The sequence below is a fragment of the Phyllosticta citriasiana genome (assembly GCF_038021145.1).
Source record: "Phyllosticta citriasiana strain CBS 120426 chromosome Unknown IWZ02scaffold_2, whole genome shotgun sequence".
Taxonomy (NCBI): domain Eukaryota; kingdom Fungi; phylum Ascomycota; class Dothideomycetes; order Botryosphaeriales; family Phyllostictaceae; genus Phyllosticta; species Phyllosticta citriasiana.
Genome location: NW_027117279.1, coordinates 2,629,394 through 2,654,230, shown reverse-complemented (window position 1 = coordinate 2,654,230; position 24,837 = coordinate 2,629,394). Strand labels below are relative to the sequence as shown.

Here is a 24,837-nt window from a genome sequence, read left to right as displayed (position 1 = left end):
AGAGAGAGAGAGAGAGAGAGAGAGAGAGAGAGAGAGAGAGAGAGAGAGAGAGAGTCAATGGAGAGAAGACCGCAGCTAGGCCGAATGTGTACGAGTAGGCGCCTCGATTCGTCGACATGGAAAAAGAGCCACCAGAGACCGAACTAATTAAACAAGACGATGATGCAAAAACCGGAAATGGTGTCGAGAAGACGACGGAGAAAAAAAAAAAAAAAAAAGAAAAAGAAAAATCAAAAAAATCAGGGCGTCGTCACTAAGCCCTATTGTCGGCCTACATGAAGCTCTTCTCTAGTTCTCTCTCTCTATCGCTCGCTCGCACCCACGGCCGCCGCTGCACGCTCCCCCCCCCCCCCCTCCCAAGCAAGCCCAAGCACAGCGGTCCAAGCTACCATCTCCGTCTCTTCGTTTCAAAAACCTTACAACCTATTCAACACCAACCCAGCGCCACTTCCGCCCACCCTCCCCCCACATCGACCTTTTCGCTCCCCCCCCCCCCCCCCCCCCTCCCCCTCTTCGCCAAAACAGGGCTTGGTACCCCAGCTCGGCTCGTCGCACGCTCACGCTGTCGTCGAGCCGGCCCTGGGTCCTGCAAGCCGTCGTCCGCGGGCCGCTGATGCCACCGAAGGCCAAGAGGAACGCGGCCAACACACACAAGCATGAGAACGGCCTCGCTCTCCCCGGCAGGCGCATCCCCAAGCAACGCTCGCACCAGAACCTCCAGTCCTCGCCCTCGCCGTCGCAAACCCTCGCAAATGGAAAGCCCTCCCCCGCTCCGCCGCACCCGACGCGCCCTGATCTGACTTTGCCCGTCGACTCGACCGGGCCTGGCCATGCTCCGCCGCACGCGACTCTGTCAGAAGAAGCCATGCCGGAGGATTTGGCCGCCACGAGGCTCCATCCTGCGAGGGACCGCACCGCGTCTGAGGTCTCTCACGACAGCGCCTGCTTGGACGCCGTCAATGGCTCCCTCGACGCTCCGTCGCGACCCTCGCTGGCACGCTCGCCTGCCAATGGACGCCGCAGCTCCATTGCCTACAAGTCTAGCTCTGCCTCGACGGCCATGACCATCATATCCTCGTGTCCAGTCTGGGACGTGGTCGCCATCCTCATCATCCTGCTCCAGCTGCCCTCGACCGTCCTCACCGTCATCCACCTACTCTTCGCCACCCTGACCTTTGTCCCTCCCAGCAGCACCGCCTCTCTTTCCAGTCTCCCGAGCTTCAGCGAGGTCTTCAAAGGCTCTCAAGGAATGCCGTCCCTGGGTACAATTGTCATATGCGACTTGTTTGCCCTGATCATCTGGGGCTTTCTGCCCATGTTTGCTCAGGGCATCGCGTTTGACTTGGCCCAGGCCGTCATTGCCATTTCCCTGGGAGGCGCTGCGGCTGGCAAAGGTGGCGTTTCGCAGAGCGTGCTGGTTTGCGGAGGAATCATATTCTTGTCTCACGCATATCATCAGCGATCCATCCGGCACTACGTTTTGAAATACCTCCACTCTGTCCTGTCCAAAGGCGGCTTTCGCATTTTTAGCCCCCCGGCGGCTGAGTCCATGTACACCGAACCGTCACACATGTCTCACGGCTGGACCCGATCCGTTTTGGGACTACACATTCTCTCCCAAGGAATGCTTCGGCTGGGGCGCCGCTGGTTCATTGCCAAGCAAGACAGATCTCTTCCTACAACGACGAGCAGGCGACCTGACGCGGACGGCACCTTGGCCACCCAACTTCCCCGGAGTACCCCCGATTCAGCCATCGACAGCAGCATAGGTGCCTCCGCCGACGGCCGACATCCTGGTCCGTCTCCTGCAGGCGATGGAAGAGAGAGGTCTTTCAGTTCCAGTTCGAAGAAGAAGAAGCGACAAGCAACCCAAGTCAGGAGCCAACAACCTTTCTGGGCTGCCATTGCTAGTACAAAAGTTACATTTTGGAAGGAGGTTCAGCAGAGCAATGACTCTGTCGACAGTCACGAGGCGAATTCAACGGATGTTAATCACATAGGCAACGCTCATTATCGAATGGGGGAGGATCGGGTTTGGATTTTGGATGTAGGCGCAACGGATCTTACGTTTTGGGCCAACGTGGCGGAAAAAAATTACGAAAAGGAAAATGGAGGTGAAGAGCAGGAGTCAAGCCTTGGGGCAGGGATCGACAAGTCGAAGCCGTTTTACGTTCGGCTCAACGGCACCAACTGGGCATCTACGAGCATCACAGAGGCTGGGTCGGACCACCGGGCAGGCGAAGGGTCTGCGGGCATGTGGTTTGGCAAGATCTTCGGTCTCACGTCCTCACAAAACTACAAGTGCGAGTTTGTCAGGACGGTGGATCGGACGACCTTTCACTCCACGAGCCTCATTACCCAGTCTGCTCCGAGCGCTGAGCAAGGTATGGTCTTTTTTGCTGTTCCGTTTCACGAGAAGCTGACACGTTTGGCAAGCTGCTGTTTCACCCCCGGTGCATCAATCCCTACGCCCGCAGTCGCCCCGCACGCTGCTGAGGAACAACGTCTCGAATCTGGAGCACGAGTTGCTGGAGCTGAAGAGCCAGCAAAAGAGGAACCAAAAGTCGCACGGCAAGGCCCTTGCTGCAGCCAAGAAGGAGGTCGACGCCGTCGAAAGCAAGATTCAGACGTCCGGTGGTAACGATGACCGGCTGAAGCAAAAGAAACGGCAGTTGTCGGAGGCGATTCGTCAGGCTGAGGAGGCTGCCGCTGAGATGGCTCTGCAAAACTCTTCTCTGGCCAAGATCCCCGAGGCCGATCTGAACGAGTACCGTGCGGCCGAGAAGAAGTGGCAGGGACAAAAGGACCGTTTGATCAGGGCAAAGGAGGACCTGGAGCGGGCCAAGAGCGAACTCGAGAGGGACCTTGCGTCTGCTGAAGCCGAATATGCGTCGACTGTCAAGAAGCGAGAGCGCCTCCAAAGCCGTTACACCAAGCTCAACGAGCAGCACGACCGCCTTAGCACACTCAATGCGCAGGACCAAAGCGCGCACGCCCGCAAGCTTCATGATCGAGCTTCCCTCATGTCGTCCCGAGCCACGCACGAGCAGCAGTACCTCGGCCAAATCATTGCCAATGAGAACCAGGCATTGGATCTTCAGAGCAAGACGTTGTACTTGAATCAGCAAGTTCAGCACTTGCAGAACCTGTTGCAGCAGAGTACCGGGCCGTCGGTTCCGACGACTCCTGAAGGTCCATTGCCCGGCACGGGATCGACGACCAACAACTACACGCCCGTCTTCCAGTTCCCGCCTCTCGCTGGACAGATGAACGGCACGCCCGTTTCTCTTCCTCGCGAGAACCGCGGTCGCTCCAGCTCCATGCTCTCGGACATGAGTGGTTTTACGGATCACAATGTCGACCCTCCTCCAGCCTACACTCCCTCAATGGCCCCTGCGTTTCTGGGTTCTCTCAGCAACGGCCAGTTTGGCTCATTCAACACGTCCATGGTCAACGTCGACGTGCGCAAGGGCAGCAGTGGCAGCAGCGGGGGTAGCGGCAGCGGCAGCGGGAGCGGCAGCAGGGCTGGCAGTCAGGCTGATCCAGCCAGCCCGGTCACCAAGAGCTTGCCCAGTCCAGTCTGCACCGCGAGCGCTCCAATCGGTAGTCAGTAGTAGCACTAGACGCAGGAGGTTCTCCTGCCCGTTCGTTCCCCGTTCAGAGCAGATGGTCGGTGTGGAATGCATCCGTTGATATGTCTTGCTTGAGAGTGCCAAAGTGAATTTCATGTGCCATTGCTACGTGAAGTAATTACGGTTGCTAGTTCCCCTAGTGTTTACTCAGGGTCCGCGGATCCAATGCATGGTCGCCGTCACATGCCAATGACAATTCCGCGCGGCTGGGTTGGAGAAAGCTCGGGGCAAAGTTGGCGCATTGACGAGCCCTCGCTGGCGGGCGGGAGCTCAGAGCTGCCGACGAGACCTGAGCGGGGGGGGGGGGGGGGGGGCATCTCTGAGCGAAACCGTCAACACCATGGCGCCAGTGCTCCCTCGCTCCTCAATCTTTTTTTTGGCCCGGACGCTGCTCCAACACAGCCGTCACCATGGCGTCCGGCTGAGCTCCAGCTCGTCGGGACCCTTGGTCAAGCTCACGAGCATCCCGGCGCCGCACTGCGGCAGCATCCGCATCCTGTCGCTCAACCGTCCCGAGACGCGCAATGCCATTTCCAGAGCGCTGCTCGCCGAGCTGGCGCACCACGTCGACCAGGTGTCCAAGGAGGGCGAGAAGCAGACGACGCGAGCGCTGATTCTCGCCAGCGAGGTCGACACGAGCTTCTGCGCCGGCGCCGACCTCAAGGAGCGCGCAACCTTCACATCAGAGCAGTCCGTTCCCCCCACACACACCTGCCTGTTCACGTCGACCTCGCTGACCGACACGCCCCGCGCGCGCCAACAGGACCAACGAGTTCCTCAGCTCGCTCCGCGGCACGCTGACATCGCTGTCGCGCCTGCCCATCCCCACCATCTCGGCCGTGTCGTCGCTGGCGTTTGGCGGCGGGCTGGAGCTGGCGCTGTCGACGCACTTTCGCGTCTTCAGCAGCAACGCCGTCGTCGCGCTGCCCGAGACGCGCTTGGGCATCATCCCCGGCGCCGGCGGCACGTACCGGCTGCCGGCGCTCATTGGGCTGAACCGCGCGCGCGACCTCGTCCTCACTGGCCGTCGCGTCGCGGCGCCCGAGGCCTACTTTTTGGGGCTTTGCGATCGCCTCGTGCAGGTTTTGCCCGAGGACGTTGCCGCGGATGAGGCGGCGCCCCGGAAGAAGGTGCTGAGCGAGGCTGTCAGGCTGGCGACGGAGATTTGTGAGGGTGCGCCCGTTGCTATTGCCGCGGGCATGGCGGCCGTGGATGGTTGCGCTGGCGGCGAGGCGGTCGAGAATAGCATGTATGATTTGGTGGTTAAGACGGAGGACAGAAATGAGGCGTTGAAGGCATTCAGGGAGAAGAGGAAGCCCGTGTTCAAGGGGAGGTAGTGGTTTGTTTGCATGGTGGCTGTGGGCGGGTACCAGACGTGAGGAACTGTCATTGTAGCACCATCAGGATGACAGATGTAGCCGGGCCTTTTGACATCGGCTGTAGCTGCAGGCGATTGAAATGGGCAACCAGGCGGCCAATGGTTAGGTGGAAACCGTTCTGTTTCGCTAATACACGTTCCGAGCACATGCTATCTAGGTAGGCTGGTGTTCCATCAGTATTGTCAATCTACCATGCACCTGAAGAAGAAGGAGAAGAAGAAAAAGAAGTGCGTTCTTCGAGATTTTTGAAGGGAACAAAACAAACATCATCGTCCGCCGGATCCGAGGCAACGTTCTACAAAAGGTCGCACGGCAGCAGTGGGGTAAGGCAGAGGTTGACGGCGGGTGGGCGGGGCCAGGGATGTGTGACGTGGGATGCGTAGATCGCCGTGATGCACCACCGTCCAGCTTCCATCCTAAACCAACAACATGCCTGGACCCCGGCATGCTCTCTCTTCAACCTTTGCGCCTATGATACTGCTCTAGCTCTGCCCGCATCTTGCTTGTTGCCTCGTCATGTCCGGCAATCCCTTTCGCCGCTCCGTCGCCCTCAACACCGCCACCACCGGACTCAGCGGAACCGCCTTCAGCGCTGGAAACAACGGTCCTCGTAAACCCCCCACCGCAGCCGCTCCAAATTTCCATGAGCTTCAAGTAACCGCCCAGCAGTGTCGACCGTCTCCAAGTCAAAGAAGCACGTTCGAGTTGCCTCTCCGCCACCCTCTCCACCGGAAACGTCGAGCCCAGAGCCAGGCCCAGACCCAAGGCCAGATCCGGTCTTCGTAAGACGACTGAGCACTTCTCGCCATGCCGGATCGCCTCCTCCAGCGGCCTTTTTGGCCGAGGACAGCTATTCCGACGGCACCGCCAACGAGCCCTCGGACGACAGCCCCGCCGCGAGAGATGACGACCCAGACGACGCGCCGCTGAAGACCAACGCCGCCGACATTCGCACGAGCATGGACTCGGCACCGACGAGCCCTGGCGTGCCGAATCCCTTTGCTCGAACGCTGGAAACAATCGAGCAGGGCTCCCGGAAGCTGCCAGCTCACAATGACGCCCAAGGGCAGTCTGGCAAGGTTGCTGCTGCTGCTACCCGGGCTTCCATGGACGTCGACTCGTTCAAAAGGTTGCTCTTGACCGGCAGGGCAGACGCAGAATCATACGCCGTCTCCACGTCGGCGGGGGCAACGATTCAGAAAACCGTGGCTTCCGGCGGAGACGATGCTCGTGGCAGCGCCGAATTGTCGCCCATCTCCCGACATGCCCTTTTTGGGGCTCTACACGCCGGGCTCGACGACTCTCCACGTAGTTCTTACGAGAGGTCTGCATCTGACGGGGTTGATGATGACGACCACGCCACGCTCATTGGTGGTGGGAAGAAGCCCGACAAGAAGAAGCCCCCGCCGCCGCGCCACAAGCACGGAAAGTCGATAACGTTGACCAAACGCGGACCGCAGGTGGTGTCGTTTGCCGACTTTTCGCCCTCGTTTGTCTCGCGGGAAGCAAAGGACACTCCAGGACGACCGCGATCTCAGTCGGATGTAAATAAACCGCTTCCGCCGCGGCCGCGCGCTGCGTCAGGAAATGTCGAGAAGGACCTGCCCGTCGTCCCACAAGCCGAAGCGCTGTCAATCGAGACGGCGACAGCAGACGCCCCGTCATCATCATCGTCGCCTTCACAGCAGCAGCGGCGCAAACCGCCCACCCCGCCGCTCAGCCGCCGACACAGCCAGCTCCGGTCCGTGGCATCCGAACCGCGCTCTCGGAGCAACTCGACAACGGCATCAGCATCCGCCTCCGCATCCTCGGCCCCGGACGAGCCCTTTTCCGACACCAACGCCTCGTCTTCCTCGCCGTCGTCTGCCACGCATCAGCCGTTTGCACAGAGCAGTGGCGGCGGCGGCGGCGTAGGCAGTGCAGGAAACAAGCCGCCCCCGCCCCCGCCAGCGCGCCGCTCGGCCGCGACGTCCGTATCGTCGTCTTCCGATCTTTCCAACACCATCATCGCCACGCCCAGCCGCTCGTCCTCGCGCCGCTCCACCGCCTCATCCATCCATCAACCCAACCCATCCGCCTTTGCCGCAGGGAACTTCTCTGCTTCCTCTTCTACCACCGTCCCTGCTACGCCGCAACATGCGCAAGCGGCCCGTCCCCTCCGCCTCTCCTCGTCCGCCCTAGAAATGACGCCCTCTTCGAGTAATCACAACCAGCCGCCTCCACCGCCGCCTCCGCCGCGCCGTGGTAGCTCCAAAAGCAGCTTTGACCTCCCCCGTCCGAGCGCCAGCGTGTTGGCTGCGGCGGGCGGTGGTGGAAAGAGTGGAGGTGCAAAAGGGAGCTCGGGTCCCAGTTCTCCGATGCTCGTTCAGCAGCAGAGTAGTAGTCGCAGCCGCACGGCTAGTGCGGGGAGCGAGCGGCTGTGGGAGGTTAGGGCTGAGGAAGAGGAAGAAGAAGGAAATGGTGGTGGGGGTGGTGGGAGGGCGGGCACGAGCGGCGCGACGGGGTTGGGATTAGGGGCAGGGGTGAGCAATGAGACGGATAAGGACAAGGGCAAGAGGAAGAGCGTCGATATGCTCAGTGAATTGGATAAACTGCAGCGAGAGGTCGAGGCGTTGAGGGAGAGGAGTGCCGGGGCGGGAGCGAGTGCCGGTGCCGGGAGGAGGGTCAGTTAGTTAGGTAGTTAGTTAGCTAGCTGGTGACTTTGTGTTTGGTTGTTTGGTTGTGGGGCTGCGTGTGGGGGGGGGGGGGGGGGGGGGGTTTGACGTCCTGTTGACAGTCCTGGAGGAGACGACGAGGAGGTGGAAGAAGAGGTGATGGTGGAGGAGATGGAGCATACGGCGTTTCTTGCGTTGGTATTATTGTTTCTGTATGTACATTTGCCTGTTGGTACCTAGGTAAGGTAGGTATACGATTATCGATGGATGGATACTTTGACTACTGGGACTGGGCGTATTGTTGAATCTTCTCTCTCTCTCTCTCTATGTCAAAATAACATTCCCACCACCTCGCTCCTTTCTTTCACTACGCCCATGTGCACATATATATGCATATATCCATGCATGCATGCATGTCTCGACGGATACAGGAAAAACAGCATACCTACTCATTGCCAACTACCTACAAGCCAACAGAACATACTTGCATCTACACCCCCATCCCTCTCCGCCTCCTCCTCCTCCTCCTCCTCCTCCTCTACCAATACACCAACACCCTCGCCTCGTCACCAACCCACCCCCTCGCGAGCCGCAACCCCATCTGCGTCGGCTGACTGAAAGCGACCGCGGCCCGCGGCACAGGCGCACCGTAGACGAAATGCCGCGCGGCGACGGCGAGGAGGCGGCGCGCGATGCCGGCGCCGCGGTGAGAGGTCGAGGTCCAGATGCGGGAGATGCCTAGGTTGGAGGGCATGGGGATGGGGATGGGTGTGGGGACGGGGGTTTGTGAGGTGGAGGGGGAGGGATTTGTGGGGCCGTTGGTGCTCGGATTGATGTCGTCGTGGTGAAAGGCAGAGGAGATGCGCTCGGCGAGGCAGAGCCCGACGCACTTGGTCCCGCGGATGTAGAGGTACGCTTTGTAGCGGTCGGCTGTGGTTGGTGCTTGGGATGGGCAGGTGGTGGTCGTGGGAGTGGGTGGCTCGGTGGTTTTGGGATCCTTGGCCGAGTCTCCTCCCTCTTCAGTTTTGTGTGCGGCACCGTTCTCTTTCCGTCGTTCTTCCACTGCTGGTGTTGGAGCTGGCGCTGTAGGTCTCGGTGTTGGTGTTGGTGCTGCCTCGACCTCTACCTGCGACCACAGCTCGGCCTCCGCAATCTCAACTGCTCCCAGTTCAGCTCTGACAACCTCCATGACGCGTGCAACCCTATTCTTGGCCGCTGCGCCGTCCCTGCGGCTCACGACGACCACGCAATCGCCCTCCAGCCCCTCCCACACGCGCTGGGCGGCCGTCAGACCCCGAACGAAGCCGCGCCCCAGCTCGACGCCCCCGACGTTTTGCGCGTGGAATACCTTGTGCAGCGCTGCGTCCTCGCTGTTGGACGGCACGTACGCCATGCCGCACGTCGAGCACGTCTTTTGGACTGGCGCCGTTCCGAGATCGAGCTGGAGCTGCGTCAGGCGCGTTTGCTTTTTTGTCGCGCCGTTCTTGGCTTTGCGGCCCGCGGTAACGTCATTGGGGGAGCGTGGTTGGAGTGGTGCTCCGGTCGACTGTTTTGCTGTGCTGCTTTCGGACTTTCTTGGTTTCCGTGCGAGAAAGGAAAATGCGGGGCGGCGCTTGAGGAGGACCGGTGAGGGCGAGGTCCGTGTGGGGGCAGGAGGCGACGATGGCGGTGTTGAGGATGGGAGCGCGAGCTCTGGCACGTTTTCATAGCTTTGCGACTGTAAGAGGGGACTGGACGGTTCAGCCGGAGCCGGAGCCGTATTTTCGCTCGTAGGCGCGTCGTCTGAGAAGGAGGGCGCGTCGGGAGATGCAATGCGCCTCCGCTTGGACGGTGGCTCGTATGTGGGCTGGGATGTCTTTCTCTGCCGCGAGTAGGTCTTGAGCGCCATGTCTTGAGTGCTCGAGGCGAATGGAGCGAGCAGATGGTGTCGAGGTTGGGGAGTGTAAGGATGTGGGAGACGCGCTCGCACGCGTTTTGGCGTCGCGGTTCGGGACACGTCGGAGGAAGGTTGCCCGAGTCTGCTGAGTCAGCCAGAGCTGCCCTACCAAATCCGACTGCAGCTGCCAGACCATCACTTCGATATCAAGTCGAACACGTTCTGCCTGAGCTCCTTCCATGCATCTCAATATGCTTCCAACATCGCATCATGCCTTCTTACGCAGGGCACTCGCACTGAAGGTGTCGGCGACGCCTTTGAATCACCATTTTCTGTGTTCACACTTTGCGAACGATTCTCTGTCATGCTTCAGTCATCATATACTATCAATTGGTCTCAATCACGACTAAACCTCGCTTTTCCGCAGCGTTATGGACTCACGTGCTGCCTCTGACGCTCCAGAATGTTCTGAATCCGCCAACAGCGCGAATCAAGCAAACGGGAATAATGCTGCCATCGGCACTGATTCAGCAAATGGCCTTGCGGCAGGTGGTCAAGACCCAGCACTACGCGATGGTCTCATGTCGGACGATCCACTCTATTCTATCTATGGACCAGCATCGGTATTCAATGACTTCCCGGCTATGAGAATTGCCCTTCCTCGATAGGACGACTATGGCGTACCAGATGGCAACACTCCACAGGATGGCAATGCTCCAGCCGACGTCAATAGCCTACGAGACGACAGCAATGCTACAGAAGGCGAAGACTTCGCGCAGATAATTCAAGATGACACCAATTTCCTGGAAACCCTCGATGATGCTGCATGGAACAATGTTCTGGGCCGGATGCCAGACGGCAGCAGTCTACCGGACCTCACTGATCTACCAGACCTCAATGACCAACCGGAACCCAGCACTCGAACAGACCTCAACGCTCCGCTAGACCTCAATGACCCACTGGAACCCAGCACTCGAACAGACCTCAACGCTCCGCTAGACCTCAACGCTCCACCAGACATTAATAATCCACGTGATGACAATAACGCGATAGAAGACGAAGAGTTCGCACAGATGGTTCGAGAAGGAATCGATATCCTAAAAAGCCTTAATGATGCAGCAGGGAACAACGTTTCACAGACTGTGCTAGTCCGCCGTGGTCCACCAGACCTCACCGATCTATTTGATTCGTCCGACTCACCGAACTCCAGCACTCCCATGGACCTCGATGCTCCATCAAATCTCCATGGTTTCACCGGATCAAATCTCAATGCTTTCACCGGTGTTCCGCAGACCGTGCCAGTCCGCCGCGGTCCACCAGACCTTAGCGATCCATTTGGTTCGTCCGATCCCGCGGACTCCAGCACTCCAACAGACCTCAATGCTTTCACCGGTGGAACTGTCGTTCCTCTAGATGACACTATTCCACAAGATGACGCTATTTCACTCGACGACACTGCCCCACCAGACTCTAACAATGCGGCACACGGTGACTCAATTTGGACCGATGAACAACTCGCCATTCTCACGGCAGGCAACGATGGTATAGCCCGGGACAATGGTTAGACAAATGCTCCACCATATGGCAGTAATGCTCCTGTAAATGCTAATTCTTCGGCAGAAGGCAACACCTTTGAAGGATGGACTGTTGAAGATTGGAATGAAGTTATGGACGACGTTATGGCAAATGTCTTTCCTCCCGCACCCGAGAATGCTATAGCAGACTACAACATGACGGCAAACTGGTATGGACTCATGGATGATACTGTGGCAAATGCCCATCCTCCAACATTCGACATTGCTCCGGCAAATGGCAACTTTTTCGATGTCCCCGTTGACTTTCTGGGCAACGCTCCGGGAGATGGTAATCCTCCAGCAGACTTCAATCCTGTGACAAACTCATATGACTTTGGGCCATTTTTGGAGAATGGCAACTTCCCAGCAGAAGTGAATCTGCTGGCATACGAGGATTATGAAGATTATCTTGCAGACTTCGAAAACTTCATGCGAAACCCTAATGTTGCAGCAAACATCGTCGAATCAAACGCCATGATGATAAACGGCGATGCTCTCGCATCCGATGTTCTAGTAAACGGCAATCCCCAGGCAGAAAATTATCTGGAATATGGCAATCTACCAAATGACAATTTTGCAGCGAACGGAGTTGTTACAAATGGCTTCCTAACAAACGGCAATGCTCCAGCATTCGATTTTCCAGTGCATGGCAACCCCCCGGCAGGAAATCATCTGGAGCATGGACATCTACCAAACGGCAATGTTGTTGCGAACGGGATCACAACGAACTGCGTCGTAACAAACGGCATAGTGATAAACGGCAATACTCCAGCATTCGATATTGCAGTAAACGGCCATCCTCATCCACAAAATCGTCTGGAAAACGGCAATCTGCCAAATGGCAATGTCACAGCGAACGGGGTCACAACGAACGGCGTCGTAATAAACGGCCATGCTCCAGCATTTGATGTTCCAGTACGCGTCAATCGTCAGCCTCAATATCACCTGGAACATGGCAATCTGCCAAACGGCAATGCTGTAACAAACGGCGTCGCAATGAACGGAGTAACAACGAATGGTGTCGTAACAAACGGCGTCATAACTAACGGTAATGCTTCGGCATTTCCAGTAAACGGCAATCCTCGGGCAGAAAATCATCTGGAACATGGCAATCTACCAAACGGCAATGTTGCAGCGAACGGAGTCATGACGAATGGCGTCGTAACGAACCGTATCATGACAAACGGCAATATTCAGAGGGACAATCGTCTGGAAAATGGCATTTTACCAGACGGGAATGTTGCAGCAAATGGGCAGGTCCCTTCAGCATACGGTGAAGACACAACAGGCAGACCTGATCCAGCGAACGGCGCCAGTGAACGAAACGGATGGGATGATTCTTCAGACTTTGGTCCGCTTGGAAGTCCTGGTCGAATAAATGGCGCAGACGAAACACACGGGGATGGTGGAACTTTCGACTTTGGCCCGGCAGACGGAAATCATACAGCCAGCAGCCCTAATCAAGCTAGCAGCCCTGATCAAGCCAGCAGCTCTGAGCAAGCCGGAAGCCCTCTTCCGCCCCTCAGTCCTCATTCAGCCAATAGACCTGTTCCAGCCGACAGCCCTGATTCGACTGAGAGCTCCGATGAATCCAACAGTCCTTACTGGGCTGGCCCCTCTAATGATCTCAGAATTGCTGCTGCTCAAGAGAGAGAAGAAGCGCTTTGCCGTGCCCTCCCGTGGCCGACCCCTACGTACGCTGAAAGTCCAAAGTGCGTTATCCGCCCGTATCATATTCGAGATGCGGGTAACCTCACGCGTTTCGCGAACGACTATCTAATATCCAGATGGATGAGCTACCGCTTCCCTCATCCGTATAGGTACAATGACGCTCGATCTTGGATTCTCCAGCAACCTCGCGTCAGGACACCCTTCAACGAAATTCAGACGGTCCGCCCTACAATTCACGCAAGCGGTGCTATCGACGTTCCTTGGGAAAACACGCTGAACTTTGCGATTGCTTCTGTCCGAAGTGGAGCAAACTACAGCCAGCTAATTGGTGGGATTAGTATCAAGCCAGGGACTGACGTTTTCAACCGGAGCGCAGAACTTCGATTTTGGGTCGCGGAATATCATTGGAATCGCGGCATCGCAACATCAGCCGTGTCAGCATTCTTGAAAAAGCTCTTCTTCAGAACGCAGGGGTTGAGCAGGGTCACTGCCTACACTTGGACTCGAATGACAACCCAGGGCGAGCGAGGCAACCCCCAGGCCAGAAGAGTCTTGGAGAAGAACGCATTCAGACGTGAGGGGTGTTTGAGAAAGTCAGTATATAAGGATGGCGTCTGGTGGGATCAGGAGGTTTGGGGAGTCTTGAGAGAGGACGTGATGGGTAACGAGCAGGACATGCCCAACGGGAACCATCGCGCGCCGATACCATGACGTCTTCATGGGGGCCCTGGCGGCTCGAGTGGCTGATAGATGTCTTCTCCTATTTCTCGTCATTCTTGGAGTGGACATTTTTCTTGGCTTTGGATTTCAGGCCAGCTGACTAGGTTTCTCAGCAAGTCAATGAATCATTCATTAGGTGAGACCTCTCGTCAAATCCAAAGCATCAATCATCTACAGGCCCAGGGATCCACATGGCTCTTCTCCAAAGCCTGCAAGATTTCTCGGTCGCATATCAATTCTGACTGACTTTGACGACACATTGGTAAGTCTTGCTGTGAAGTCTCAGGAGTCCAAGTCATTTTCATGCAAGTCAAGACATGGCCAGAGTCATGAGTCTGGCAGGATGTCAGCACAGACAAATCTTGCAATATAAGAGTCGGCATCACTCTGTCATCATGTCAATTCAAACCTTACTCCCCTTAAATCCTCACAACTTGTGGATTGCACCGCCAAAATGGCCGACGAAAGTGAGTCCTACCATGTACAAATTGCTGTGTCCTATTCTTACGATCCCAAGCAGACACCTCCATCCCAAGCACGCCCATGTGGTGTACCCCAATGATTGCACCTATCGCCCAGGAGCACTTTCTCGAACGGAGACTTGCCGATGCCGAAAGGCGCCGCGCCGAGTTTGAAGCGCAGAAGCTGCGAATTCTCTCCACCGTGGAGAAAGAGCCAAACGTCGGAAAGCAGATCAAGATCCTGATCCACGGGCACCGGCGTCATTGCATCAAGTACAACACTGAGATTGAATACACACGTAACATCATCGACTTTCTCGAGCAGGCCAACGTGGACCAATCCGTCTCGGCTTCGATACTCAAACAGTGGCGCAAGGACCTGTCGGACAACCTCGACATGCAGTCTGATAGGTACCATTGCTCTAGTCTCTTTGGTGAGCTCATTCGCGATTGGATCCAAAAGTCGAGTGGCTCTAGTGAGCTTGACTTGGAAGAGGATGTGCTCAGCCTGGATGGCCCGGGACACGACAGGACGGGAGACGCCATTGACAAGACAGATGGAAAAGATGTGAATGACGAAAGATGCCTGTTGGAGAAGCTGCTGTTCACAGCAGTCCCCGTGGATAAGTCAGCCATTTCCAAGTACCTCCAACGCATCTTCGAAGACGAGGACAAGTACCAGATCGATTTACTCCGCACTGACGTCCGCAGGTGGAGCTGCTTTATGGACTTCAACGAGTCGAGCATGGCCGAGGCCGTTGCCGGAATCCTTCGAAGCGGTCTCTTCTCGGGCAAGAAGATGGAACAGCTCTGCAGCCTGCAAGCCAGCAACGACTTTGCTCTGCAGATGATCGACATCGTAAAATCCGAGTACCGCAGCCTCGACGTCGTTGGATGGGGCAGGGGCGTTCCCCTGCGCATGCGGAAGCAGCTTGACGGCCATTGCAAGCCTTACATGGACGAAAAGCTTAGCCAGGCCTTGGTTTGGCAGTTCCTCGGTTCCAAGTTTGCGGTCAGTCTGAGAGAGGTGCTAAAGAAGCATGCGGACAGGAATTGGATCACGCCGAATGAGGCTGTGATCGATCACGAGTCCATCGCTCTCCGCCGCGCGGATCAGTTTGAGAGAGACTTCTTCCTGGCAAACCTGCCTCCTAGTTCGGCTGTTGGCGCGCCGTACTACGGCGAGGATGACTTGGCTGCCACCAACAATGGAGGCAGAAATCTCATGGAAAGCAAGCAGACTCTTCTTCGCGTACTCAATGCGGAGATGTTGCTCAATTTCCAACTTCACGAGGAGTTCACGGTTCTGACTATTTGTTTTGATCAACTCAAAGCGACCATTTCTCACGAGACGGTCTTCACAGTGCTGGAGTTCTTGAAGATGCCTTACAAGTGGACTTCGTTCATCAAGAATTTTCTTGAGGCACCCCTGATTCTCCACAACGAGGAACCAGACGCAGAAGGACGTCCACGTCAGTGTGGTGTTCCTGAAGCTCATATCTTGTCCGACGCCATTTGTGAAGCTGTCCTCTACTGCCTCGACTACGCGGTCAATGTGGCAACAAAGGGCACAAACCTCTATCGCTGCCGCGACGGCGCGTGGATCTGGGGTCAAGAGAGCACCGTCATCGAAGCTTGGAAGGCAATTCAAGAGTTTTCCTCAGCCATGGGCTTGAAGCTGGACATGGAAAAAACTGCCGCTACCAAAGTCATGTCTCCCAAAGCCAAAGATCTCCCCAAGCTGGACCCGTTGCTCCCAAAAGGTCCAGTCCGATGGGGATTACTCGTCCTCGATCCCATGGAAAGGCGATTCACGATCGATGAAGCGGCCGTCAACAAACACCTCGACCACGTTGGGCGCCAACTCTCAGCCTGCCGCAGCGTCCTATCGTGGGCGCAAGTCTGGAACCAAAGCGTCGTCAACTACTTCTCGCTGCACCTCGGGAAGCCGGAAAAGGCGCTGGGCCGCGAGCACATCAACGACATCGTCGCGACCTTCGACCGCATCCAACACACGCTCTTCTCCTCCACCTCATCAACCTGCATAACCGACCACCTGCGCGCGCAAATCTTCTCCACGCACTCCCTCCCGCCGCCCAACGAACGCCCCATCCCCGACGCCTTCTTCTTCTTCCCCCACGCCATCGGCGGCCTCGAGGTGCGCAACCCCTTCATCGCACCCTACAGCTACCGCATGCAGGCCGCCGTCTTCGTCGCGCCGTCGCTCGACATCGCCTACGCGCAGGCGCGCGCGCAGTTCGACGCCGGCGACCTGCTGCCGCATTTCGACGTCCATCCCACCGTCCTCATGACGCAGGCCGACGCCGACGTCGGCTGGACCCCGCGCCGCTGGACGTGGGGTCTCCCGCTCGACGTGCGCGACGCGGCTGCCGCGTTTGCGCTCGTGGCCGAGCGCAGTGCTGGTCCGCTTGCGCGTGCGTACAAGGAGCTCGTTGCCCCGACCGAGATGGCGAGTATGTTGAGCTCGACTGAGGTGTCGCGGGCGTTGCGCGCGCTGGCGAAGGACGGCTTGTCGAAGCGTGAGAGGGTCCCGTCGGGCTTTGCGACCGAGTGGACGGTCATGGATCCGTATTGGCGGTGGATCGTGGCGCTGTATGCGAGTGAGGCGGTCAGGAGGTGTGGAGGCTTGCAGATGGCCGAGGGGGACTTGTTGGATATGCCTATGATGGCGTTTGTCAAGAGGGCTGAGACGGCCAGGTTGGTTGGTTGATGGGAGGTGTAGTTGACACTCTTGAGGGTCCATGACAGTGGTTGGTTAGTGGTGCTCTCGTTTTGCGAGGAGCCTTAAAATGCAGACAGCACTTCAAAGTATCTTTAGCTCTAGTCAGTAAAATAATTGTTGTTCTTATTCTGATGGACTCTTTCAAATGCTGCACGTTGATACGCCTTCAACCGGTTCAATCGGCATCACATTCACACAATTAAATCAACGACTATGATATCCCGGCTCTTCTCGTTCATCTATAATTAGCGAGCCAACCACACCACACTCATCCACCATCCAACACCCTTCCAACAAGTCAATCATCTCACCTAGTCCGATAACTTTCCAAGCGAATACGATACGTAGACAGGGATTTCTGGCTGGGCCTGGCAGCAGACAAGACAAGATAAGACAAGACAAGACAGGAAGACTGGGAGACAGAGACGGGACAAGTCTCGTGGTTACAGCTGGAGCTCTGCGCGCGGGCCGCAGAAGTGACTTCGTTGCGTTGCGGGGCGGATGGGAATGGAGCGAGCAAGGGACCGTGTCGGTGGCTGGAACGACGACAACCACACGGCAAAGAAAACGGGGTGGTTTAATAGGGGAAGCAAGCGACGCTATGATAGACTGATGGGGGGGGGAGGGGGGGCTGGTGAGGTTGTTGACAACGTTAGCAATCTAGGATTTGGGTAGGCTTCGCTGGTAGCTGTGTGGCGCCTGGGTGCCTTTCTACCATCTTGGCTCTCCTACAACGCGCGCCTGACTGCCGCCTGGTCGGCGTACGTACGGTGCGTCTGTCTCTGCAGCGACCTCCCCACAGAACCTGCGACAATCCGAATCTTTTGTCTGCCTACATACTTGCCAGCCGACAGCTTTGACAGCTTGATAACTTGACAGATGCACGCCATGCACGCCATGCATTCATACATGCATACATGCATACATACGCACATGTACATGTACATGTCGATGCAAACGAGCCGCTGTCCAACGCCTGGCACATCAGGCGTGATTCAGTCAGTATTGATAGCGGCGGAAGGGAAGTTATTGCGAAATAAAGCGACGAGGTGAATAGGTGAGGAGAGGCGATGGGCAAAGGAGGCAGGCAGGGTGGTGGCTGGATCCTGGAGAGGAAAGTAAGTCGTGAGATGAGGTTGCTGGGAGATGAGGTGGGTTGAGAATGGTGAATGGCAGGTTTGGAACGGAAGGGAAGGGAGATGGACGGGCAGTCCACGGGGCTGGACATCAGGATCCACGCCCGCCGCCGCACCGCCGCCACAAGTCGCGCTGTTGAGGCGTGTAGGCGCTCCTGGTCAGTCTGGTAGAAGGCCACTAGCTGATGGCTGGTTTGGGGAGGGGCGTGGCGTGGCGTAGCATTCATTGTAGGGGGGGGGGGGATAGAAGCGTGGGTGTGAGTGATTCAGGTAACACCATGTGAAGCGCTTTTGGCGTCAAGCGTGGCGGCGATGATAGGAGTGGTGGATTGTGGATGAGGGTGTAGTTCCGACTGCGAACGATTCAAGAACTGTTGGAGTGTTTGGAAGACTCTTCCAGCAGAGACGCATCAGTTGAAGTACAGAGCGGTGGCTGCAGCAGCACTGAGCCATCTGCCGATGCCGCCGCAACACATCGATGGGAGTCTGGTGAAGATTTGCCATCTTTTCCATGCCATGCCATCCATTCTCCCAGCGTCCCTCTCACGTCCAATATCCTCGTTGAGGCTGTTATTGCTGTCAAAGACGTGTGTAGACGGGCAGCCTAGACGCCAGCCGGGCCAGGCCCGGTCTGTGTGTAGTCGGTGACACGGCACCACCGGTACATAGACCAGTCAATCGTTGCGTTGCATAAGGATCGATATGTATGTACGATGGACGCAGCGCTGTCTGCATGACGCACCCCTCACGCCGGGCAGTTCGCAACATCCATCGACCCTGTGTATCTGCCTCGGTGACTTTGCAAAGCAAGTTATCGAACAGTTCACATATAGAGAGGTCGAATTAGTAATGCAAAAGCTGGACGTTGACCGCACATGGTCGTGGCGCGGTGGCCGACGGGTGCGTGAGATATTTACCAGACTAAAGGCTGGGGGCAGACCAAGGCGTGCCGTGCCTTGTTTGATGTGGGAGCACAGAGGGGGCAGCGAAGTACGGAGCGAGAGGGCGTCGTGGTGAGTGGTGGACGGTGTACCTGAACGCCATGGGAACAGTCATGGCCGTGTGGAGTCTCAGATGCAGCAGCGCTTGGCGTCTCCATGCTTTGCTGCTTGGCCGTTGTCGTTGTCGTTTTCGTTGTCGTCGTCGCCGTGACCACAGCACCGCATCCAATTCTTCAGCGTCCAAGAGGCCCGCCCGGTCTGGTCTGGCCAGGCCGGCCCGTCGCTGTTGCGCAACAGCAGCAGCATCCCCTCCTCATATTTCGAGTCTGGGTTTTTTGTCAGTCGCCCGTGCACCCAGCGACAGATTAACAGAGGCTGCCGTGCCACGCCCGATGTAAAACGAAACGAAACAAAACAGTACAGGCACAGCACAGCATAGCGCGGCGCCGCCGCCGCCGACGACGCCACAGTGGCACAGGCGGTACGGTAGCGCCAATTCGCTCTCTTCTACCCTACCGGCTTGGAGCTGTCGACGTGGTACAGAGCAGGCCGTTCGAAACCGGCCGCCGCAGCTATCCGTACCGCACCACCGTGACAAGGGCCTGGACAGGAAAAAGTGGGAAAAAAAAAAAAAAAAAAAAAGAAGAGTTGGGAGAGTTACAGAAGAAAAGGGCTGTTGAGGGGGGAGAGAAAAAGCCGATGTGATTCCGTGCGCTCCAGGCTCCTCCTCCCAGCCTGACTGACGGCCCTGCGTAACGACAGGCCGATCTTTCGGTCTGCCCGCCACCGCGATCCGTCATCCGTCATCCGTCATCCGTATGCTCTTTTCTCCCAGCCAGCCATCTCGCCCAAGCAAGGGCAAGGAGCAAAAGTAAATGATCCCATGAGGCGAGGCAGCCTTTGGTCAGCTGCGCGCGCGCACAGAAGTAGCGTGAGAGTTTTGCAAACGCGGGAGGAACGCAAAATGAGTGGCGAAAACGACCACCTACCCGCTGGCGAATAGACATGTGGGATGGTGACGGTGGTGGTGGTGGTGGTGGTGGTGGGGTGCAGCGAAGAAACGGAATGCAGTGACGTGGTAGAGATGAAAAGGTACCTTGGTAGACGCCTCAGCCGGCGCGGCGGGCACGGCGTCGCCGCAGCCAGGCACAGGGCTCCTTGGATTGCTGGAACCGGAGCGAGAGCCGGGGTGCGAGTTTGAATCGACGACATGCGTGACTCTATCCCTCCGCTTCATCCTCGTCATTGTCCCCGTCTCTTGCTGCAGTTTGGTTTGCCGATGTCGCAAATTGGCGACTGATGTTGCTGTGGTGGGCGAGAAGATTCACGAATTACCGGGTTTCCGACTGCGCAGAAGGGTTGTTGTGTGCGTGCTGCGGTGCCAGGCTCTGCCGACGTATTTGGCCGTCTCGTACGCCGACATGGTCGTGCTCGTTGGGGGACTTGGTGGTCGAGTTGCGGGGCCAGAGTGACGGACGGACGGACGGGCGGACTGGTGGTTGGGTGGGTGGATTGATGGAGGGGAGGACGACAGATGGCAAAATTAGACAGGTACTGTGGTGGACAAGTGCGACAGCGACAGCGACAGCGACAGCGACGGCCACGGCCAAGATCAGAGCCCATCGAGTGGGCGGAACTGGAGTCTCCCGTCGCTCTCTGTCTTGCAATCCATTGCGTCTTTGGCGATGGTGTTTTAGCAAAACAAGCACCACGGTGTAAATCTTGAACCAATCCATGCCCGCTCTCCGACCACATCGACTTTTTCAAACCATCCAATCCAGCACTTTCGCAGCAACCTATCCACGGCGAGGATGCCAAAGACCATGAAACGGCCATGGTGTGTGTCCATCCCCCAGGTTCTCAGACCAGTATATGCATGCACGTCAAGCAGCCGCAGGGGTATTTCCAAGGCCAAAGAAGTCAACGACCCACTCACTGCCAGGTCCAGGTCCAGGTCCAGGTCCAGGCGCAGCCCAAGCAGGCCGGCCGGCCGGCCAAACCACCGCAGCTGGAAAAGGAAACTTGCCATGTACTTTACTAGCAGCAAAAAAGCAAGGCCCGTCGCATGCACACCTCACCCATCGAATGAATGCGAAAATGGAACGAGCGGGCAGGCGGTGATTTGCAAAATGGGCCACCGGCCACCCCAACCACCTACCAGACTGCTTGCGCGACCCCGACACGACGCGCCGTGGCACCACACAGGCACACCACGGCGCCCGTCTGTCTGCAAGGACTGTCGGGCCTGTCACAGCGCAGGGGTGGCGCGCTAAGCTTGGTTGATTGCTTGATTGCCTGCATGCATGCGTGCCTGGGATCAGAGCAGGGAAGGCAAGGGCAGAGCAAGGGTGGAGAGGGCAGGGGAACTTTGACGATTCAGACCGACAGGCTGAGAGTTGCAGTCATGGAAGAAGACGCGACTCGATATCCAGCTAAACTAAACACAAGAAAAGCGCATCGTCGCCGGGGATTGCGGAAAGCAAAAAAGGACAATGAGTAAAGTGGGAGAAAGAAGTTTTTAGTAGTAGAACCTGCGGTCAATCGCCCAAGTGGTATAGCGGCAATCGACCCAACTGCCCAATCCAGAGCAACAAAAAAGCTGATGGAAGTGGCAACCATGATTAAAAAAGCAGTACCGTAGTAGACAGACAGCAAAAAAAGACCCCCGATGATTTGGTTCCCTGATTGTTGATCCACCACTAACCCGTAGCAGCATGAAAGCATGCAACCCATGTCATTCATGGTGATCAAAACTCCATGCATCCCTCCCACACACCAATGCTGAACCTGTGAGGAAATGAACAAGTAGAAGCGGTGCGAGTGTTGCTGGACTGCGCTTAGGCGAGGGCAACGAAGACACCGGCGGCGATCAGGGCGGCCATGGCGCTGTTCATCTCCATCGAAGAGCCGCCGTTGGACGGGACGATGGTCGAAGAAGGCGAAGCAGAAGGGTTAGAGCTGCCGGCCGACGTGGCGGGGACGGAGCCCGTGGCCTCTGTAGAGGGAACACCAGCGGTGGTCGTGTCGGCGGGCTCCGTGGTGGCAGCACCAGTGACGGGAGTCGGGAGAGTGGCACCGGAGGATGCGATCTCGGTGGTAGCGCCAGAGGTGATGGGAGTGTTGGGCGAGCCCGTAGTGACCGAAGCGCTGGTGACGGCGACCGTGGTGGTCGACGAGGCCGGGACCGTGGACGGAGCCGTGGCGCTGCTCGAGAGGACGCAGTCGCTGGCAGTAACAGTGACGGTCTCAGTGACGGCCTGACGGGCGAAGAGGTTGAAGGCGTCTGTGGCGAGAGAAGAGTCAGTCAAGTGAAGGCGACGAGACATGGTAAAGGACTCACCAGTGCCGGTCATGGCGACGACGGCGACCACGGCGATCATGGACTTGGAGAACATGTTGGCGGTGTTGATTGAGAGTTGCAAAGGTGACGGATGTCGCGAAGCAATGAGTTGAGTGGATGTTTGGGTAGAGGATTGGGGAGGTAGCCAATGCTTCACGATATTTCTTGAAGTGCCGTGACGAGGAGAGGAAAGGGTTGGAGGAGGGCCAGAGGAAGCTTTTATGCGGGCTGGGCTGCGCCTGGCGGTGCAAGCAGCACGGCGGGTGGTGGTGGTGGTGGTAGCACTCGCCTCTTGCAGACCGACGGGCACACCACGGAACTGTGCAGGGGGCGCGGAACGCTGTGGAAGAGGGCTGGGCCACACAACCCTTGCACCATTACAGATTGCCACTCTGCTGTGAGATGGTCCTGCAGCTAATCGAAACACTCATTCCTGAAGCTGCCCAGCCTGCGTTTGCGGCGCCTGTGCTCTGCCTTTCGTCCCTCTCTTCACGTGAGTTGCTGAGCCTGAGCCTGAGCCTGAGCCTGAGCCTGAACCTGAACCTGAGCCTGAACGCAGCCAGTCCCGCCGCCCGTTTGCGCATCTGGAATTTCGAAGCAAGGAGCCTACCTGGGTGTGAGCTGTCGTGGAAAGATTGGAGGCTGACGGCGTGGCACAGAAAACTCAACACCACGGGAGGAATTGGTTCTGACGTCATCTATCCCGGCCCGCGAATCCCGTCTGACAAAACGTGAGATTGAGCCGTTGCGATGCCGCTGCCGTCGTCCTACTGGCGCCGATTGTAAACCTTCTTTCCAGTGCCGATTCCGTAGTAGCTGCCGGTTCGTTGCTCTTTCTGGGACTGCGAGAGCTGCTACCGCAGAGGGAAGTCGATGTTGGCCAGATGTCCTCGACTTCAGCCACCATGAATCCTCCATTCTCAACTCCTCTCCACCGACCGCAGTCATTCGTTCAGTGCTGCTTTGGACCGCTTTGGAAGACCAGCTTGGAACTTTGTTTTCTCATTCCCTCGCTTTGCGCCAATCAGCATCATCGCCCTTTCGCTCTTTAGCTTGTCGTCAAAATGCCTCTCCTTTTGCTCTTTTCCTTTTTGCTCATGGTGGCTTTGGCGGTGAAGCAAGTCCAGGGTCCCGACGGTGGGAGCTCCAATCCCCCCTGACGGCTTTGGGCTTGACTAATGTCGACGGCAGGCATGCCGGGCCATAGGGCTCTGCTCCAACGCCAAGGTAAGTTAAAGTGGCCTAGAAATCGGTACGGGATCCTTGACTTACCGACATTTTAGATTCCTCGTTCCTGTACGAGACACAGACCGTCTTGTTCGTAGATTTCATCCCGGCCTTGTCGACCTCGACCGTTTTCCAAACCACCCAAATCACCATCACCGGATGTCCATCATCGGTTTCATCCTGCCCAGATGTTTCTACGACCTTTGTCACGGCCACCACTGCCGTCTACACGACTCTGTGCCCGGTCACGTTGACCTCTTCGCGCTTCAGCCCCATGACCGTCCCCATGAGAGCCCCGATGACCACTTTGAGGACCACATCGCTCTCGGAAACGTCGGGTCCGTCGACTGTCATAGCCACAAGCTCAGGCAACACGTCGATCACCAGTGCGGTGTATACGTCCACGGGCACGAGCGGTAGCTCTGTGACGTATTCCACAGCTTCCAGTACTCCAAGTTCTTCCAATGGCACTACTGGCTGGCCCATGACAATCTTTTCCACACTTTCATCCACAATCCTCCTCGGAAGCGAGACTCCAGCTTACTCCACGGCTTCAAGCTCTTTCAACGGTTCTTCGACAACAGCATTCTCTTCGACCCTCCCAACCATTCTCCTTGGGAATTCAAGCGAGTCCCTGGTGTATCCTACACCGGCGAGCATCCTGAGCTCTTTCAATACCTTTTCGCGTTTGCCTGCAACAACCCTCGCAAACTTTTCGTCTTCTCTTGGAGGTCCGACGACTCTTGCGTGTAACTCGACATGCTACTCCTCCGTTGCCACTGCCACGAGGTCTGTGTCTTTCCGCCTGCCATTGCCGACAGGTGTCAGTACTCGTACGATTGAGACATACTGGAATGCCAGCATATTGAGCACCGGTGCATCCTTGGTTGTTCCCAGTCCATCGACACCTCCAAATGACTCGGCTTCTGTGACGACAGGATACATCTCTTCTGGTCCATCCGTTCTTCTGGCATCTACCACTCGTGCCCCGGCATCTTTCAGCGGCAACATTAGCAGCACCGCTTTGAGGCCAACTGTTCAACCCTTCCTCTCTGGCGCGGAGTCGTCGGAAAGCACGAGCGCCCTTGCGTTTGGTCTCCTCGCGCTCGTCTTCTTCGTCATGTTGACGGAGCTTTAAGTATGTCATGAAGCAGCTTGTTGGACGTCGATTTACGCTCAACGACAGCGGCGGCTCCTGCATTCCCTTAGCTTGTGGCGATACGAGCGGCCGTTAAGGGCTGCATCCTCTATCTGCGTATGCATCCCGTTTGCATCTGCACTTACATCTGCATGGAGGAATTTTAGATTCAGGTCTGTTTCTTTTTCCCAGCATGATACCCGACTTTTTCGTTTTTTTATGCCGTTGCGCGTTTGATTGAGCTTGTTTTGTCACATTTCAGTCACATCATTCCATTCTCCACCCAACAACATTTTCGTCCCCACTGATTGTCGTCGCGCTGATACAAAATTTGCTTTGATGGTT

At 57.0% G+C, this 24,837-nt stretch overlaps 8 protein-coding genes across 8 annotated transcripts; 5 read left to right on the top strand and 3 right to left on the bottom strand.

The window, feature by feature from the left end:
* The first annotated feature begins 511 nt into the window (after nucleotides 1–511).
* On the top strand, nucleotides 512–3,944 carry IWZ02DRAFT_443358 (uncharacterized protein). Its single transcript, XM_066767016.1, has 2 exons — nucleotides 512–2,384; nucleotides 2,437–3,944. The coding sequence occupies exons 1-2, from the start codon at nucleotides 614–616 to the stop codon at nucleotides 3,612–3,614; spliced, it is 2,949 nt and encodes a 982-aa protein (XP_066626606.1). The 5' UTR covers nucleotides 512–613; the 3' UTR covers nucleotides 3,615–3,944.
* Nucleotides 3,945–3,946: 2 nt separating this feature from the next.
* On the top strand, nucleotides 3,947–5,392 carry IWZ02DRAFT_443356 (enoyl-CoA hydratase mitochondrial precursor). The gene is made up of 2 exons (XM_066767015.1): nucleotides 3,947–4,322; nucleotides 4,396–5,392. Exons 1-2 carry the CDS (start codon nucleotides 3,973–3,975, stop codon nucleotides 4,967–4,969), a joined length of 924 nt encoding a protein of 307 aa, XP_066626605.1. The 5' UTR covers nucleotides 3,947–3,972; the 3' UTR covers nucleotides 4,970–5,392.
* Nucleotides 5,136–7,751, top strand: IWZ02DRAFT_144394 (uncharacterized protein). The gene is made up of 3 exons (XM_066761812.1): nucleotides 5,136–5,621; nucleotides 5,681–7,427; nucleotides 7,539–7,751. The coding sequence occupies exons 1-3, from the start codon at nucleotides 5,528–5,530 to the stop codon at nucleotides 7,681–7,683; spliced, it is 1,986 nt and encodes a 661-aa protein (XP_066626604.1). The 5' UTR covers nucleotides 5,136–5,527; the 3' UTR covers nucleotides 7,684–7,751.
* A 452-nt stretch (nucleotides 7,752–8,203) lies between these two features.
* IWZ02DRAFT_414354 (sister chromatid cohesion acetyltransferase-like protein Eco1) lies at nucleotides 8,204–9,613 on the bottom strand (the record flags this gene model as incomplete). Its single annotated transcript, XM_066765758.1, has 2 exons — nucleotides 8,792–9,613; nucleotides 8,204–8,680 (listed from the first exon to the last, which is right to left on the bottom strand). The coding sequence occupies exons 1-2, from the start codon at nucleotides 9,551–9,553 to the stop codon at nucleotides 8,204–8,206; spliced, it is 1,239 nt and encodes a 412-aa protein (XP_066626603.1). The 5' UTR covers nucleotides 9,554–9,613.
* A 3,173-nt stretch (nucleotides 9,614–12,786) lies between these two features.
* On the top strand, nucleotides 12,787–13,377 carry IWZ02DRAFT_351831 (acyl-CoA N-acyltransferase; the record flags this gene model as incomplete). Its single annotated transcript, XM_066764252.1, has 2 exons — nucleotides 12,787–13,005; nucleotides 13,108–13,377. Coding segments are annotated over 2 exons (489 nt in total), but the record flags the coding sequence as incomplete, so codon positions are not given.
* A 3,050-nt stretch (nucleotides 13,378–16,427) lies between these two features.
* IWZ02DRAFT_443348 (uncharacterized protein) lies at nucleotides 16,428–16,813 on the top strand. Its single transcript, XM_066767014.1, has one exon. It carries the CDS (start codon nucleotides 16,435–16,437, stop codon nucleotides 16,696–16,698), a length of 264 nt encoding a protein of 87 aa, XP_066626601.1. The 5' UTR covers nucleotides 16,428–16,434; the 3' UTR covers nucleotides 16,699–16,813.
* Nucleotides 16,814–19,808: 2,995 nt separating this feature from the next.
* On the bottom strand, nucleotides 19,809–20,749 carry IWZ02DRAFT_144350 (uncharacterized protein). Its single transcript, XM_066761811.1, has one exon. It carries the CDS (start codon nucleotides 20,621–20,623, stop codon nucleotides 20,030–20,032), a length of 594 nt encoding a protein of 197 aa, XP_066626600.1. The 5' UTR covers nucleotides 20,624–20,749; the 3' UTR covers nucleotides 19,809–20,029.
* A 394-nt stretch (nucleotides 20,750–21,143) lies between these two features.
* IWZ02DRAFT_443345 (uncharacterized protein) lies at nucleotides 21,144–22,450 on the bottom strand. The gene has a single exon (XM_066767013.1). It carries the CDS (start codon nucleotides 22,180–22,182, stop codon nucleotides 21,625–21,627), a length of 558 nt encoding a protein of 185 aa, XP_066626599.1. The 5' UTR covers nucleotides 22,183–22,450; the 3' UTR covers nucleotides 21,144–21,624.
* Between the last annotated feature and the right edge of the window lie 2,387 nt (nucleotides 22,451–24,837).